Source organism: Equus przewalskii, chromosome 1, assembly GCF_037783145.1.
Source record: "Equus przewalskii isolate Varuska chromosome 1, EquPr2, whole genome shotgun sequence".
In the NCBI taxonomy this organism is placed as follows: domain Eukaryota; kingdom Metazoa; phylum Chordata; class Mammalia; order Perissodactyla; family Equidae; genus Equus; species Equus przewalskii.
Genome location: NC_091831.1, coordinates 97,887,471 through 97,906,247, shown reverse-complemented (window position 1 = coordinate 97,906,247; position 18,777 = coordinate 97,887,471). Strand labels below are relative to the sequence as shown.

Here is an 18,777-nt window from a genome sequence, read left to right as displayed (position 1 = left end):
TCTACCTAATGCATAGATATAAGCACAGAGATAGAGGCAAACTGAGGAGACAAAGGAATACATTCCAAGTAAAGGAACAGGACAAAACCCAGAAAAAGAACTAAGCGAAACAGAGACAGACAATCTACCTGACAAAGAGAAGAAACTAAGAGTCATAAGAATGCTCACTGATCTTGGGAGAAGAATGGGTGAACTCAGTGAGAACTTTAACAAAGAACTGGAACATACAAAAAAGAACCAATCAAAAATGAAGAATATGATACAGGAAATGAAAAATTCACTAGAGGGGGGACTCAAAAGCAGAGTAGATGATACAGAAGAACAGATCAGTGAGCTGGACAAAAGACTAGAGGAAATCATCCAAGCTGAAAAGATAAAAGAAAAAAGAATTAAAAAGAACAAGGACTGCCTAAGGGACCTCTGGGACAACAACAAGTGCACTAACATCCATATTATAGGTGTCCCAGAAGGAGAAGAGAGAGACAAAGGGGCAGAGAATCTACTTGAAGAAATAATAGCTGAAAACTTTCCTAACCTTAGGAAGGAAACAGATGTCCAGGTACAGGAAGTACAGAGAAGACCAAAAAGGTCCACACCAAGACATATTATAATTAAAATGTCAAGAATTAAAGATAAAGAAAGAATCCTAAAAGCTGCAAGAAGAAGGCAACAAGTTACAAATAAAGAAAACCCCATAAGGCTATCAGCTGACTTCTCAGCAGAAACCTTACAGGATAGAGGGAAGAGGCATGATATACTTAAAGTGCTGAAAGGAAAAAAACCTACAGCCAAGAATTCTCTGTGGGCCGGCTCAGTGGCGCAGTGGTTAAGTTTACATGTTCCACTTCTCAGCAGCCCTGGATTCGCCAGTTCGGATCCTGGGCACAGACATGGCACTGCTTGGCAAAAGAATACTCTATCCAGTAAGGTCATCATTCAGAATGGAAGGAGAGATAAAAGAGTTTTCCAGACAAGCAAAAACTAAAGGGGTTTATCACCAAGAAACCAGCCTACAAGAAATGCTAAAGGGAATTACTTAAGTAGAACAGGAAAGCTCACAAATAGGAATAAGAAAATTATCCAAAAACAAAAGCAATAATGTCACTGGTAAAGGCAAATATACAGTAAAGGTAGCAGTTTAACAACCTATAAGCTAATATGAAGGTCAAATGACAAAAGTACTAAAATTATCTATTTCCATGATAAGAGGGTATTGGAAAAGCCACAAATATGTGGAGATAACACAAAATGCTACTGAACAACAATTGGGTCAATGAAGAAATCAAAGGAGAAATTAAAAAAATACCTTGAGACAAAAGAAAATGAAAATATGACATGCCAAAATTTATGGGATACAGCAAAAGTGGTTCTAAGAGAGAAGTTTATAGCACAACAGGCCTACCTCAACAAACAAGAAAAATCTCAAATAAACAATCTAACAGTGCACCTAAAGGATCTAGAAAAAGAAGAATAAACAAAGCCCCAAATCAATAGAAGGAAGGAAATAATAAAAATCAGAACAGAAATAAATGAAAGAGACTAAAACAAAATACAGAAAAAAACCAATGAAATAAAGAGCCAGTTCTTTGAAAAGATAAACAAAATTGACAAACCTTTAATTAGACTCACCAAGAAAAAAAGAAAGAAGGTTCAAATAAATAAAATCAGAAATGAAAGAGGAGAAATTACAACAGACACTTCAAAAACAGAAAAGATTACTAAAAGCTATACACCAACAAATTGGATAATCTAGAAGAAATGGATAAAGGTTTACAATCATACAACCTTCCAAAACTGAATCAAGAAGAAATAGAGAATTTGAATAGAACAATCCCCAGGAGGGAGATCGAAAGAGTAATCAAAAACCTCCCAAAAAATAAGAGTCTAGGACCAGATGGCTTACCTGCTGAATTCTACCAAACATTCAAAGAAGACTTAATACCTATCCTTCTCAAACTCTTCCAAAAAACTGAAGAGGAGGGGAAGCTTCCTAACTCATTCTACAAGGCCAACATCACCCGGACACCAAAACCTGACAAGGACAACACAGAAAAAGAAAATAAAAGGCCAATATCCCCAGTAAACATCAATGCAAAAATCCTCAACAAAATACTAGCGAATGGAATACAGCAATACATTAAAAAGAGCATAGATCATGATCAGTGGGATTTATTCCAGGGATGCAGGGATGGTTTAATATCGGCAAATCAATCAACGTGATACACCACGTTAGCAAAATAAAAAATAAAAATCACATGATCATCTCAATAGATGCAGAGAAAGCATTTGACAAGATACAGCACCCATTTGTGATAAAAATTCTGAATAAAATGGGTATGGAAGAAAAGTACCTCAACATAATAAAGGCCATATATGACAAACCCAGAGCTAATATCATTCTCAATGCAGAAAAACTGAAAGCTATCCCTCTAAGAACAAGAACCAGACAAGGATGCCCACTGTCACCACTCTTATTTAACGTAGTATTGGAAGTCCTAGCCAGAGCAATCAGGCAAGAAAAGGAAATAAAAGGGATCCACATTGGAAAGGAAGAAGTGAAACTGTCACTATTTGCAAATGGCATAATTTTATAATAGAAAACCCTAAAGACTCCACCAAAAAGCTTTTAGAAATAATAAAGGAATACTGTAAAGTTGCAGGATACAAAATCAACATACAAAAATCAGTTGCGTTTCTGTACACTAACAACAAAGTAGCAGAAACAGAAATTAAGAATACAATCCCATTTACAATTGCAACAAAAAAATAAAATATCCAGGAATAAAAGTAACCAAAGAAGTGAAAGACCTGTACGCTGAAAACTGTAACACATTGTTGAAAGAAATTGAGGAAGACAGAAAGAAATGGAAAGATATTCCATGCTCTTGGATTGGAAGAATTAACACAAAATGTCCGCACTTCCTAAAGAAATCTACAGATTCAATGCAATCTCTATCAAAGTTCCAACGACATTTTTCACAGAAATAGAACAAGGAATCCTAAAATTTATATAGAACAACAAAAGATCCTGAATAGCCAAAGGATTCCTGAGAAAAAAAAACAAAGCTGGAGGTATCACACTCCCTGATTTCAAAATATACTGCAAAGTCATAGTAACCAAAACAGCATGGCACTGGCATAAAAACAGACACACAGATCAGTGGAACAGAATCGAGAACCCAGAAATAAACCTACACATCTATGAACAGCCAATTTTCAACAAGAGAGCCAAGAACGTACAATGGAGAAAGGAGAGTCTCCTCAATAAACGGTGTTGGGAAAACTGGACAGCCACATGCAAAAGAATGAAAGTAGACCATTATCTTACACCATACACAAAAATTAACTCAAAATGGATTAAAGACTTGAACGTAAGGCCTGAAACCATGAAACTTCTAGAAGAAAATATAGGCAGTACGCTCTTAGGCAGCAGTCTTAGCAGCATATTTTCAAGTACCGTGTCTGACCCGGCAAGGGAAACAACACATAAAATAAACAAATGGGACTATGTCAAACTAAAAAGCTTCTGCACAGCAAAGGAAACCATCAGCGAAACAAAAAGACAAGCTAACAATTGGGAGAAGCTATTTGCCCACCATATATCTGATATAGGGTTAATATGCAAAATATACATAGAATTCATACATCTCAACAACAAAAAACTAATAATCCAATAGAAAAATGGGCAAAAGATCTGAACAGACTTTTCTCCAAAGAAGATATACAGATGGCCAACAGGCACATGAAAAATACTCAACATCATTAACTATCAGGGAAATGCAAATCAAAACTACGAGATATCACCTCACGCTCATCAGAATGGTATAATTAATAAGACAGGAAACAAGTGTTGGCGAGGATATGGAGAAAAAGGAACCCCCATACACTGCTGGTGGGAGTGCAAACTGGTGCAGCCGCTATGGAAAACATTATGGACATTCCTCAAACAATTAAGAATAGAACTACCATACAATCCAGCTATTCCACTGCTGGGTATTTATTCAAAGAACATGAAAATATGAATACGTAAAGATATACAAAGCTCTATGTTCATCACAGCATTATACACAATAGCCAAGGTTTGGAAGCAACCTAGGTGCCCATCAAAGGAGGAATGGATAAAGATGTGGTATATGTACACAATGGAATACTACTCAGCCATAAGAAATGATGAAATCTGGCCATTTGTGACAACATGGATGGACCTAGAGGGTATTATGTTAAGCGAAATAAGTCAGAAGGAGAAAGTCAAATACCATATGATCTCACTCATAAATAGAAGATAAAAACAAAAGCAAACAAATGCACAGAGACAGATTGGACTGGTGGTTACCAGGTGGGAAAGGGGGTGGGATGATGGCAAAAGGGGTAATTAGGCACATGTGTGCAGTGAAGGATGGTAATTAGTCGTTGGGTGGTGAACATGATGTAATCTACACAGAAATCAAAATATAATGAGGTACACCCAAAATTTGTACAATATTATAAACCATGAAGTAAAAAAAAAATTAAATTAATAAACAAAAAGGAAATCAATCAATCAGATAATCCCCTTCCCCATCCTAACCCTCACAGTAATGAGCCCTGCCAAGCATACATTTCTTCTCAAGTGGAGAGGGTAAGTTAATTAATTAGTTTACACATGCTCTAGGATGAAAAGCTATCCTGTTTTTAATTAATAGTAAGGAAAACCTGGCCTGATATTTTGGCTCAGGGTTTAAAACATGGACTTTTTCTATTGCCTTTCTTGCATTTTCTAAAAACTCAGGAGTTCTGAAGCAAACGCAGTGTAAGAGCCACGTGATCCCCTAAGATGCACCAGGAGGCTGCGGACGGTGCTCGGGGAGCAGGCCAAAACTAATCTGCGTACTTTTGTTTCTTCTTGGGGCGAAAGGGATGGGTTGTACAGAAGGATGAAGTTTAGCTGTCAAGAGGATGCCCTTTAATGACAAAGCCGTGGGGGAAGTCTGAAGCCCTGTTTACACAAAAGTCATTTTCCCCCGTGTGTGACAGTCAATAAAGTAAACAGTTTCCATCTACATTTTAAATCAGCGAAGTGTGGATAAAGTTAAAGGATGAATACTGGTACGAACAGGAGAAACGCCACAACCAACTAAAGAACAGTAGCCTCTCCAAAGAGGCTTGGGGTTTTCAAAGATGAGGTGTTTTCTAGCTCATGACCAGCAGATGGCAGCATAACTCAAGGAAAGAGACCAGATTTGTCCACTCAGCTCGGTTTCAAAGGTTCCTAATCTTCCAAGGAGAAAAACACTCTTTTTATTCAATTTGCCGGGGGCGAGCAATTATGGGCTTCAAGTGACAGTGGTTGTACTTTTAGTATTCGTTGGTTAGAAAACATACATATGACAAGTTAAAATCAATTCATTGTAACTTTTAAAGGAATTTGTATTTTAATATCACACAAAAACACCCACACACAGTTGAAACATAGAAACACGGTAGAACATGTGTGCATGCAGGATATTTACATCCACTCCCAGACAATCCTCAGCATGCGTCTGCATTCCCAGACCCTTGTCAATAACTCCACGGTCCCCTGGGGTCCTGGGTCCGCAAGATGGGACCACAGATTTCACAAACGCTTGCTTCCTCCTTGCTGTACCCAGCACCTTGCTGACAGCTTCAGGAGGCTGAGAAAAGTGAAAAGAACAGAGTGGACCAAAAGTTCCCATTTTCTGCTTAGCTAAGTCTTAGAGCTCCTAAACCAGCCTGTCATAAATCACAAGGGCTCTGGCATTGCAATTAACTTTTTAATGCAGAAAACATCATGTAAAACAGGGCCTCTTGGAGTGGAGATTTTCCCAGTGAGATGATATTAGTAGTTGTCAAGGTTACAGGCTTGGAGCCCGAATGCCTGGTTGGGAGAGAGACATTTCTATTTATGTTGGCTGTGTGGTCTTGGGCAAGTGACTCCACCTCTCTGTTTCCCCATCTGTAAGAGATAAAAAGCATATTTCTCCCCTCCTGAAGGTTTTGTGAGGATTAAATGAAATAATCTATGTAAGGCATTAAGGCAGTGCCAGGCACATAGAAATGCTGGATAATGTGAGCTACCACAGTTAGCATTATTGGCATTACTATCATTATTATTACTAATATCACAATAGAGTATCACAGAACATTGGGAACTTCCTAAATGAGGCACCTTTTAGTGAATTCATCTCTGCAGGGAATGGTGTCATAGCATGAGTATCATCTAGCCATCCACAATGACCCTTAGATTTCAACATTTCCAAAGCATTCTAATAAAGCAAGGGCACCATTTCTTCCTTGGCGATGCCAAGACAAGATTCCTTGAGTCATACTGAAGAGCCCTAGAGTGAGTGAGAAATGCTGGGGCTATTGCCACCCACTGCCACTGGCTTTGGAGCCGCCATCCCTGCAGTGACCACTCTCAGCAGATCACAGTGACTCTGAAGTGTCTCTGCAGAGGGCGTGTGCATGCGTGGGTGTATGTGTTTGTGACTCAGCTTCTGCATTGAAAAATAGCATCTGAAAATCTGAATTCCATGTCCACTGACACTTGACACTAACCTTCTTTTCCAAAGGTCTCTTATTTGTAGAAATAATATTCCTCCTTTCCTTTCACGCTGTCTCATCCTAAATAACAGTGAACGTTTGCTAAGGTCTGGCCTGGAAGAGCCGTATGGACTAGACCACAGAAGGCATCCTCCTTGGACTTCACTCAGACACACACTCCTTCCCCAAGTGACTAACAGTCATGGGCAGGACCACTCCACTTGGTCATGTGGGTGGGTGTGGGGAGGAGAGGTAGACCATGAGCTGGAGAAGAGACTTCATGGCGTTAATTTTTGTACAGAGGTGGTAAATATGGGGCAGTTTCTATCACTGACACTGAACTATCTGGGCCATGGTATTTCTGGTGCCACCATGCAGCCTGAACCGATGAGCTTGCTAAGTACGATTCAAGAAGGGCAACAGCAGAGAAATAAAAGCTCAGCTTAGTGAATAATGTGGCCTGGGGTAAACTTTAATGTCCTGCCCTGACCCATTTGGGGGGCTGCAGAAAGCAGCCTCAAAGAGGCATTCTTCAACCCCAGTGGGCTGGACCGTGTGTCTCATTTGTCTCAAGAAGAGAAAGAGGGGAAGTCAAACAGATTCAGGAAGCAGCCCACAAAGATGTAGGCAGGACTTTTCTAAAACTCCACTTATCTTTCCCTAAAGGACAACGACACTCTTGATGATGCTAGGCCATGCTAACCAACCCATGGAGGTAATATTAGGTGAAAGACTAACATAGATAGTACCCTGTTGGCCTTAGCCTGGAGAAGCTTCTAGAATCAAAGCAAAAGCTCAACAACCAGGTCCTGGGTTGCTGCAGGGACCTCAGCAGTTAGAGCTCTGTGCCTTCTCTCCAGGCAAGCACCATAAGGGCCACAGCTCTCTTTACATCTCCATCGAAGGTGCAAGGTCTCCGGAAAGCTGGTCTGACTGATTCTCCTCAGTCAAATGTCTCCATCCTTCAATGCATCAGCTACAGCCAGGAGATTAGGGAGGACTGGGAGCCAGCACAATACAGACAGAGCCACTTGACAGAATTGTCATGTCTCTGGCAGCCAGAATAACTTGTGATACTGCAACAGCCTTGGAGCATCCCCGCCATATTGAATTCCTATCTTTCCAATGGCTCTCTCCCAAGAACAGTGCCCAGGACTGTCACCCCGATCTGGGGAAAGCCTGCATCTCTTACTTACTTGTCATTCACAAGTTTCCCATGTTGGTGAATCTGATTTTCCATCGTGAAGTTGATTGTGGCACCGTACACATGCTCACCAAAAAATACCTTCATTTTGGACTTGTATTCTTCATCTTGAAAATACCGGATCATATCAGGGAACCAAACTGTCAGTCCATAGTAGCTGTAACAGAAAAGTCAGAATATTCTAGCAGCAACACACTTTATTCTACGATCAGAGTCTACATTCTTGACTTGATGTAGATCAAGCTCCTTTGAACTGTATTAGTATGGTTCATTATTAGAAAATCTAATAATATAACTCATCATATTAATAGATCTGCAGAAAAAAGTCATGACATCTCCATAGATGCTGAAAAGGCAGTTGATAAAAAAAAATTCATTCCTGATAAAAATACCCAAAGATGGGGAATTGATGGACACTTCCTTAACATGTAAGAAAATACATATCTCAGCTCAAAAGGCAGAATCTTATCTAAAAGGGAAACACTAAAGACATTCCCACTAAAATCCAGAATGAGACCAGATACCCATTATCACCACTACTATTTATCACTATAATGTAGGTCTCAGCCAACTCAGCTAGACAGGAGAAAGAAAATAGGAATACAAAACTGCAAAGCAAGAGGTAAAACTATCTATTTGCAGATAATACAGTTTTATATCTGGAAAACTCAAGATAATGGCCATTAAACGTATAAAACACCACTCACAGTACGAAAAATGCAAATTAAAACCACACTGTTACAATTCTTGCCTACCAGATTGTCAAAAGCCCAAAGTTTGCCAAAACACTCTGTTGATGAGGCTGTAAGTAAACAGGTGCTCTCATGCATTGCTGGGAAAAGGGAAAAACTGTGCATTACCATATATAGGAGAACTGGTCAATGTCTAAAAAAAATTACTGGTAGATTTACCCCCTTTGACTCCATAATCCCATTTCTAGGAATCTATTCCACTGATAACTTACCCAGCACAAAGTAGCCTACAAACATGGTTACTCATTATAGCATCATTTGAAATAGCAGAAGTCTGAAAACTCCCCAAGAGTCTAGCCATAAGGCCCTGATTGAATAAAGCGTGGTGCTGTACTGTGGTGTGCTAGGCAGACATACTAGGCATGTCACTGCAGAGAAGAATGACAAAAATCTCAGTGTACTGGTATGAGAGACCTCCAGAATATATTGTTGAATGCAAAAAGCAGATGCAAAACAATGTGTCCCTTTGAATAAGAAAATGAGGAAGAAATAAACATGTAAGCATATATATATGTATGTGTGTGTACACGTACATATATATATGCTTAAATTTGCAAAAAGAAACACTGGAATGATGAATAGGAAAACAAAAGATAATTACAAACAGGAGGCAGAAGAGAATGGGCAGAGGGGAAAGAGGTAGATGCAAGATTTCTCTGTTTCAACATTTGAAATATATTACCTATTCCACAAAATTAATTTAGACATAAGTAAGTATAAGTAAAACATATTCAAAAACTATCAGTGAATTGAATCCCAGAGCCTACCCTCTTTGGCTTCTGGAATGTTCTCTCCTAGTTTAGACAGAACAGGTGGAGGGGAACAGCGTCCAGCTTCCTCTCTGCCTTTACCTGTTTGCGTCTCCATGAAGAGGTATTGGCAGAAATTTGGTAAGATATTGGAAGAAAGCAGGTCTCCCCACGTCCCTCCCATAATCAAAGAGGTCATTAGAGCCAACTTAATTCCCTGGGTCAAGGGACTGTGGCTTTTGGCACGGCTGGTGATAAACAAGGCAGTTTCATAGACAGAAGTTTAAAATCTCGCTCAAAGTTCCTAATTGATCATAGCAATTTATTGAGCACTTATTATGTGCCAGAAACCACTGGCAAGCACTTTACATATGCAGTAAAAGAGCCTCATAATGCTGCCAGTGGGCCCCAAAACTTACATAGAGAGAAGGGTCATGTTATTTGGAGGTGAGTGAAACGACCGGGGTGAGAGTCTGCTGTTTGAGAAAGGAGCCAGGTAATCAACAATCATAGTATATTTCATTGTCTTTACTGTAGGGCACATTATTGCAGAGTTTCACTGTTTTATCTATTTAATATTCACAGTGACACTGATGGCTGCCTACTCAGCATTCATTCCTTGCTTCTTCCTTGGGAATAGAAACTTGATTTTGCTCCAGTATCAACCTCCAGGAAAGCTAATGGTACCTTCGGCTCAGAGGCAAATCCCGATTAGTCTCAAATCACTGGGAGATCACACATTCCCTTCACCCCTGATTAGTTTGGCCCTAGGCATGTGACATACATCTGGCTAATATAACCAGGAAAGTGGGGTCTCCTGAGAAAGATTTCCTCACTGTTACAAAGGGAAGCTCAGAGAGGCAGCCGCTTCCTCCTTGGGTCATTTTCCCATGTCAACAGGATGCCAGGAGCAATGCAGGCATCTTGCAATCACACAAGAACAAGCCCGAGGCTGAAACTCCTCCCAGAACCCACCTCTCTACAGAATTCTTATTACAAAGGATAAGAAATTTCCTCATTGTAAAATCTACTACAGTGGGTTGCCTGCTACTTGCAGTCGAAAGCATGCAATCTGATACAGGCTCCATGAGTTAGAACCAATGATAATCCTCAATTTATAGAACAGGGCATGAGACACAGAGGAATGAATGAACCTGAGTAAGACAGAACTTACCTTAAAGCCATGCTGAACCAGACCACGGCCAGAATCAGCGTGTTCATCCTGTAGGGCCCCAGCACACAGTATAGAGCATTATCCCAGACCTATAACCACACCAAAGAAAGGTTATTAAAGGAACTTGTGACTGGGCAGAGCTCACTTCCAAGATTTTCTAATAAGTTGCCTAGGAATCCATGGAGAGAATGACAGCCATTATCTCCTAGAGGCAGCAATTCTGTTCAAACAACACGGAAAGCCTCTTCTCTTCTTACTGGCTGGCCTCAACCTCTAACAGTCCTGTAGCATCTCTCCTGGAAACACAGCAATATTCCATGCTTGTGATCAAAAGCACAGAGTGGGGATTTCAAGGCACTGAATAACCTTGAGTAGTGAGTCCTGTTCCCTGCCTGTGGGGATGGGTGATACTCCAAACATTTAATGACCATACACCACGAAGGTCATCCAGTCTCAGTAGACTCTGGCCATCGGCTGCCTTGGTGCTCAACAACTGACTTGCCTGTAGGAGCCACTTCTCCAAAGAAATGGCCTTGCCCTTCATGAAGATGTTCTCAGAAATCACTGACAAACCTCAAGGGGCGTTTCTTTCACTCCCTCCTTTCTTCCTATGGATTCTTCAAAGAAAAATTGCCAGACAGAATAATGTCTACTCAGACTTGACATTTTCTCTACATTCAAAATCTCTGCCTCGGGAAGGAAGCGCAAAGAAAAGAAAATAAGGGGCCGGCCTGGTGGCGCAGCAGTTAAGTTCACACGTTCCGCTTCCGCGGCCTGGGGTTCGCCGGTTCGGACCCTGTGTATGCACCTATGCACTGCTTGTCAAGTCATGCTGTGGCAGGCGTCCCACATATAAAGTAGAGGAAGATGGCACGAATGTTGGCTCAGGGCCAGTCTTCCTCAGCAAAAAAGAGGAGGATTGGCAGCAGATGTTAGCTCAGGGTTAATCTTCCTCAAAAAAAAGAAAAAGAAAAGAAAAGAAGATTTAGAGAGTTTGTGGCTCAAGGCACACAGCCGTGAGAAGCAGGCATGGGCTAGGATCCAAACATCCCCATCCAGGGTTGCTTCGTCTCCACCGTAACTGCCTTGGGTTGACAGGGTAGTCCAGGGTCTTTATTCTTTATCCACTGAGGTTACAGATTTCCACAGAGCCTCCCTCTCATCCACCACACGTCCCCAGTCATACCTGCTTGAAAGTGGTCTTGAACCTGACGAGCCAGCGCTGGTACCAAGTTCCTGTTGAACTTTGGATCTCAATGAATTCATCCATTTGCTTGGGAGTTTTGATGTTGGAAACCTGTAAAGCAAAGATGGGCGAGAGAATCTTAACCCACTCTGTGTCAGACTTTTTAATTTTTCGTCTAATGTCACTGACTTTACTAACTTATGGAGGGCTAGAGGAGCCTTTGGTGACCCTCTCATTCAGTGATTCTTTTTTTATTTTTTTAAAGATTGGCACCTGAGCTAACATCTGTTGCCAATCTTCTTTTTTTTCTTCTTCTCCCCATAGCCCCCCAGCACATAGTTGTATATTCTAGTTATATGTCCTTCTGGTTGTGCTGTGTGGGACACCGCCTCAGCATGGCCTGATGAGCAGTGATAGGTCCGTGCCCAGGATCCAAACCCGCAAAACCCTGGGCTGCGGAAGCGCAACACGTGAACTTAACCACTTGACCACAGGGCCGGTCCCTCGTTCAGTCATTCTTCACCAAAAACGTACACAGCATCTCCCAGGGATCTTCGTCCCACTGCAGACAAAACGAATCAGTCTCTTCACAAAATCATGCCTTTGGGAAATCAGTGGGCCATAATACACTGAATTCCCATTTATATTTGACTTGCCCACAGCAGAGCTGACTCCACCTTAACGTTCACAAGTCTATCCTTAATGGGTATTAACATCACAGAAGTCTGGATCCCATGTAGGCACCCCTTAGAGAATCTGGTACAAGCTTATCCTCCCATTCCCAGGAGCGTGGGCTCTGCAGATGCTCTTCCACCTGGGCTCAGACGGCGCCACCGCAGAGCCAACACAGCAGGCCCTGCAGAACCCCGGCTGGAGCTGGGCTTCCTGTTATCAGATACCCGGGGATACCATGCACCCTGACTGCAGCCAGAAGAGGCCAGAGGGAAGGCTGACCCAAATCCGGAAGCACCTTAAAAACCACACTCCAAAGCAATAAACTAGCCACTCAAATGCAAATTTTTCTTTTCTTTGCTCCTAGGGAAAATAACACCCTATTCCCTAGGGATTTGGGAGTGGGTGTGTTGACAACTTCGAACATAATTACTCTAATTTACAATTAACTAGGATACTTGTCTTCAGTTCAGTCTAAATTAGAAGATGGTCTGTGTTCACCCAGCCCCGCAGAACTCTGGTTCCCAGGGGACCCTTTCCAAAGGTTTCACAGGGGACAGCTGCCACCTGGCAGTTAGGAGCTCATGAGGCAGTGAATGAGGCTGGTGACACCCAGGGCTCTGCAGGGGAGGAAAAAGTTTCCCTTGACCCTCTTAGGGTCCCTGACTGGGGCTGAAAATTCAACTGACAAAGACAGACTAACAGAAGAAAATCTTATTGAATTTTCACATGTCCATGGGAGCCGTCACAAGGGAATGAAGACTCGAAGAAGTGACCAGAGCAAGAGGCTTCTATACCCTTTAAACAAAGAAAAAACAAATTTGTGAAGAACTGACAAGACAGAGGGGTTTGGGCTAGGGGTAGTAAATGGTGAAGAAGTAACTAGGATGATAAGAGTTAGATTAACCAGGTTTGTGTACACAGCCTTCTCTGCTGATAAGAGCATCTTCTTTCCCCCCCGGTACGGGGGATGCACCTTTCACACTGGAGATTGATGACCTGTTTCAGGGAAGAAGAGCGAGCGGGAAGAGGTCAGAGTGACGTTTCTGGTTCTGCTGTTCTCTCAAACCCCTTCAGGTCCAGATATTCCATATGCCAAGGGGCCATATTCTGCAGTAGCATGTCCTGAACTCCATCAGCTGGAAGGTAAGAGCGGGGAGGGCAGCATCCGGCACTCACCATGAACCCCACCACCAATTGAGAGCCTGACCCGCCCTGAGCTCTTCCTCCAGGCTGCTGAGCACAGTTATGAGGGCAGCGCACAGGAGCAAAGCACGAAACCCCATCCAGGGGGCTGAGTGTTCACGCCTGACTACCAGCCACAGCTCACTGAGGTCAGTCAACACTTTCCGGTTGGTCCTTTTCTTTTCTTTTTTCCTGGCCCATCCAGACATCCACTCCTACTTAGTTAATACAGTCACCAAGTCAGTATGGAATAATGAGCCTAACCTTTTTCATTCCCTTTCCCATTGAGTGAAACCCACTAAAAGCAAGGTTATGTCTGAGGACGAGGTAACTAGCATGGGTGCTGGTGTGAGACAAAACGCCCGTGTTTCATAGCCCCATGCTCGCTGACTTCTGCCTGGACTCTCTTCCTGGGGCAAGCGAGGACTCTGGTCCCAAAGAAAAAAGGCTTTGCTTTTGCCTTTGAAAATTGGAGGTTTTACTGATTTCCAGGCTAGGATTTCATCCCTCAAAATTAGGCTTTCTACGTTAGAATGGGTTGTTAACATGGGATCACTTCTCCAGAAAGGGGCTTACAGTCAGGCAAGCCCATGCAGCTGGTTGAGAAGTGGTCCTTCGAGAAGCAACATTAGGAAAACCACTATGTGTAAGGTACTGCCCTGTGGGGGGTGGGGAAGGTCGGGATGGGTTTACAGTCACCTGGGGAAGGCAGAGACACACACACAAGTGAAGTGGCGAGTAATCTATCCAGCAGGACCCCTCTTAGGAGAGCTCCAGGCGTGTTTGGAATAAATATGTTAATGAAGTGCTTGAGGTGTGGGAGAATCCCAGGGAGACGCCACTCCAACTTGAAAGACCAGGAACCTACTGTGCATGAGCCAAGCAGAAGAATTTGTTTTATTCCGGAGGGAGAAGATTAGAGAGTATGGGGAAAGGAGATGGAGATTAAAGAGGAGAAAAAGAGGAGGAGGACGCGGCAGGGAGAAAAGAAGGAGAAGGCTGTGTACTCTGTAAGTGTGTGTGTGTGTGTGTGTGTATGTGTGTATGAGTCTGTGTCTTTGTGTCTGTGTCTGTGTGTGTCTGTATATATATGTGTGTGTGTGTGTGTGTGTGTGTGTCTGTGCACGTGTGTCTGTGTATCTTAATATGTCTGTGTATGTGTGTGTTTCATACCAGGTTGATGTGATAGAAAATGAATCCAGCAGATGTGGATTCAGAGGCTGGGGGCAGAGGCAGAAGACAGTGAATAAGCAGGAGCTCAGAGAGCAGGCTATGGAATGGGTGGGGGGTGGAGGGCAGGACTGAGCAAGCACACCCAGATCCCAGTGGACAGGGAGCCCCTGCTAACATCTGGTACCCACACCTGCAGTCAAGCTGCAGCATTACAATCCATCACACAGAGTGATGGGGATGGGGGTTGGGAGAGCCATCTACACCCTTAACATCTTTCATTTGCAGCATTTCTGTTAATTGTGCTTCTTAATAAATGTTTGTGATAAAAGCACTGGCCCCATATTTTGGGTAATTCTAGAAGCATTGGAATTAGGGAAATATGCCATTGAGCAGCTTTCCATAAACTTTATTACTTGAGTTAATTTACGAAAACATATCACAACATTTTAGAATATTAGTTAACATCTATGCAGCCCTTACTCCAAGTTAGGCATGGTTTTAGGTTAATCTCCCTTATTAATCTTTACCATAACCATATTTAAAGACATTATTATCCCTTTTTTCCCCAATAAGAAATTGAGGCACAGAGAGTACCTCGGCTAAGGCCACACAGCTAGAAAGTGCCAAAACTGGGATTTCGATCCAGACTGTCTGGCCCCATGTTGCAAATTAGCTGCCATGTGGTCCTGCCTGAGAATCAGGGGTTTTAAGCAATGGGTTAACAAGGACAAGCATTTTACACCAGACTCAAATTATGGAAGCCAAAGACACCAAAGCAGTGAGTCAGAGTAGGTGAGTGTTAACCCAGGAAGTCTTCCTCGGGGGAAATGGATGTGAAGTTGCTCCAAAAGGAAGTTATGCAAACTGGTACGCAGAGATGCCTGCAGCGGGCATTCCTCCTCATTGGCCACAGAGCTTGATGGGCAGGAGCACCCATCCCGGTAACTAACAGGACATCTTCATGGAAATTTCCATTTACTAGTCTTTCACTTTTTAAACTAGAAAGAAACAAAATTTAGGCTAACAGCTAGGATGCTGTCAGGGTGCAGAGACATGGGTATCCTGTTGATTGTGGCACTGTAGACTGGTACAGCCCCACTGAAACATAATTTGGCAATATATCTCAAGAGCTATTAAATACTCACACTCCTTGAGCCAGTCATTTATTTTATTTCTAGGAGTCTACTCTTAAAAAAGAAACCCAGAAGGTGAAAGAGAAGGAATTATGTGCATGAGAAGGTTTGTTGCAGCAATATTTATAGGAACAAGAAAATAAATCTCTAACGTTAGGGACACGGGTTAATGTTCCTAACAGTACTGTTCATTAAAAGGATGGTTATGACCAGTAAGAGACAACATATAAAATGCTTATGAGTACTCTTAAATCACATGTATATGTAAATATGTGTACATATGCTTACCCCACATGAACACAGCTAGTTTTTCTGTTGTTTTTTAACAATTAGCAGTACCGAGAAAGATATTCATCAAAATGCAAAGGATAATTATGACACAGTAATGAGAATGTCAAGGCTTTTATTCTCCTTTTGACAAATTTTCTGTGATGTGCTTATGTAATAATTTTTAGCAAACCAAAACAGTAAAGAAGAGATGCCCCCCTCTTGCTGGCAGAGGTGACCCCTCACTCACCGTGAACACCTTCTCCGGGGCCCCCTTAGCCCTCATGTTGGTGTCATGCACTTGCTTGAGAATCATCCAGGCTTCGTCATGTTTGCCCATCTGGTAAAACCAAGGAAAGAGACATGAAAAATCCATTGCTGATTAAGGATGGGAATTCCTACAAACCCAAGGGAGAGCTGGCACCTGAGCCTGAGGCCATTAGACATGGACTCATTACTATCTAGGGCTTGTGAAAGACGAGGACAAGTTTCTGTCCCGAGTCCACCTTAGAAGGATAGTAAGATTGTGCCTTCAAGGTGTAAATGCTACATATTACCGTCACCATACATTATGAGTAACTACTCGTAGTTGTAAGGTTGAATAGATGGCTGGGTGGGAGCCATGTTCCTGACAAACGAGGTAAAGCAAAGAAGCAACATGCTATGGATTGAATGGCGTCCCCAGCAAAAAAGATATGTTGAAGTCCTAACCCCCAGTACCTCGGAACGTGACCTTATTTGGAAATAGCATTGCTACAGATGTAATTAATTGTGTTAAGCTGAGGTCCTACTGGAGGAGGGGGGGGGGTCCCTAATCCAATATGACTCATGACCTTGTAAGAAGACGGCCATGTGAAGTTGCAGAGACACACAGGGAGAACGCATGTGGTGACAAAGGCAGGGACTGGAGTGATGCAGCTGCGAGCCAAGGAACGCCAAAAATTGAGGGCAAACCACCAGAAGCTCCAAGAGCAAGGAAGGAGTCCCCTACAGGCTTTCGGGGGCACGTGGCCTTGCTGACACCTTGATTTGGGACTTGTAACCTCCAGAACTGTGAGCCAATAAATTTCTGTTACTCTAAGCCACTCCGTTTGTGGTCTTTTGTTACAGCAGCCTGGGGAAACTGATCTGCAATAAAGGGCAACTTCCGAGATGCCGCTGGTTAAAAAAACTCCCTGCTGCATCTGGCCCCAGGAGGGCACCCCACACCTCCACCCAGCCTTGGGGAACAGTCCTGCTGCTGGGTGCTCAGTGAGCTCCTGAGCCCCTCCAGCTCTGAGAGTCCATCCAGGGCATGCAACCATCACAGAGAGCAATGGAGCCCGATTTATAGACGGGCCAGGTCGGCCAACATGGGGGGGTTTGCAACATGCAAGCAGGAGAGGAGGCAAGACTCAGGGGCTGAGAAAGCAGCACTAGCTCCTGTCTCAGTGCCGTCACTCTCCCAGGGCAATGTAGGGGGAGGGGGGCTGACTCACCTCTAGCAGAAACCTTGGGCTCTCTGGCATGAACCTCAGGGCCACCATGGACACAGTGCAGGGCAGAGCGCAGACGATGACAAACACTCTCCAGCTGTGGAAGTGGTAATTGGTGCCCATGCTGAAGCCCCATCCTGTGAGGAAGCAGGCAGAGGATTTCAGACACGTGGTCTTAGAGTGACATTAAAGATATTGGCTCAAGGGGCCAACCCAGAGGTGTAGTGGTTAAGTTCAGCACACACCACTTTGGCAGCCTGGATTTACGGGTTTGGATCCCAAGTGCAGACCTACACCACTCATCCAGCCATGCTGTGGTGGCAACCCACATACCAAATAGAGGAAGACTGCCACAGATGTTAGCTCAGGGCCAATCTTCCTCACAAAAAAAGGGGGATGGGGAGACACTGGCTACTGGCTCTCAAACTATAGGGCACAAGAGCAACCCCTGGGGCACAGGTTAACAAGCAGACTCCCCAGCTGTGCCCCCAAAGCTTCTGATTCCAAAGTCAAGGATAGGTGCTGGGAATCTGCATTTTAACAACCCCTAGATAGGCCTGGACTGACATTTATAGGGACTTGGGTAGGAGTACAGATAGAGGCAACACACCATATTTCTATATATTCATTAAAATCTACATTAACAAGCTGTTACATAAGAGATGTTCTATCCTTCTGCCTTGACAAATAAGAAGCTGGAAGGCCAGGCCCAGAATTACACAGAACCCACCCTGGCAGGACCCCCTTCTTTTCCCTCGCCCCGCCCTTCCTGCAGAGTGAGGGGCCTCATGTGACAGGTGTGGACACACACTCACACCACCATGGTGAGAATGGGTGTCCTTGTCTGATCCCTTGAATTTAATGGGAATTCCTGGGTCCTGAGCACCGAGAGGGTGATCTGGATGAAGCGGGTGGTCATGATCTCGGGGATCCCTTGCCTCATGGGAAGGGGTGTGGCTGGAGGAGAGCAAAGCAGGGCCTTATATGACCCAGGGTTTCAATCAGAGATCCCTCTTCCCCAGGTCAAAGGGTAATACCAGCTCCAGGTGACTCCAATGCACAGGGTTCAGGAGCACACTTTGAAAAACACTGTCAGTCATAGTATGAATTTTTTTCAATTTAAAAGAATTGAACTTCTATATTTAAAAGATTTCTACCATCATTGAAATTGGGAGGTGACCAGCTCCTACTCAGCTGTCGTTATTCAAAGCATTCCTAAGATTCATTTTCAGAAACTGCCTTCAGGATCTACAAAACATTATCCTGA

At 43.2% G+C, this 18,777-nt stretch overlaps 1 protein-coding gene across 16 annotated transcripts in view; it reads right to left on the bottom strand.

Moving 5' to 3' along the window:
• The window catches only part of SV2B (synaptic vesicle glycoprotein 2B), a 194,417-nt gene that overhangs the window by 24,423 nt on the left and 151,217 nt on the right, over positions 1 to 18,777 (bottom strand). For all 16 annotated transcript variants that reach the window (XM_070618414.1, XM_070618425.1, XM_070618471.1 and 13 more), the window contains 5 exons: positions 17,514 to 17,647; positions 16,286 to 16,375; positions 11,606 to 11,716; positions 10,420 to 10,508; positions 7,737 to 7,901 (listed from right to left, as the gene is read on the bottom strand). In XM_070618414.1, the coding sequence (XP_070474515.1) occupies positions 7,737 to 7,901; positions 10,420 to 10,508; positions 11,606 to 11,716; positions 16,286 to 16,375; positions 17,514 to 17,647 (589 nt within the window). The remainder of the gene's footprint in view (positions 1 to 7,736; positions 7,902 to 10,419; positions 10,509 to 11,605; positions 11,717 to 16,285; positions 16,376 to 17,513; positions 17,648 to 18,777) is intronic.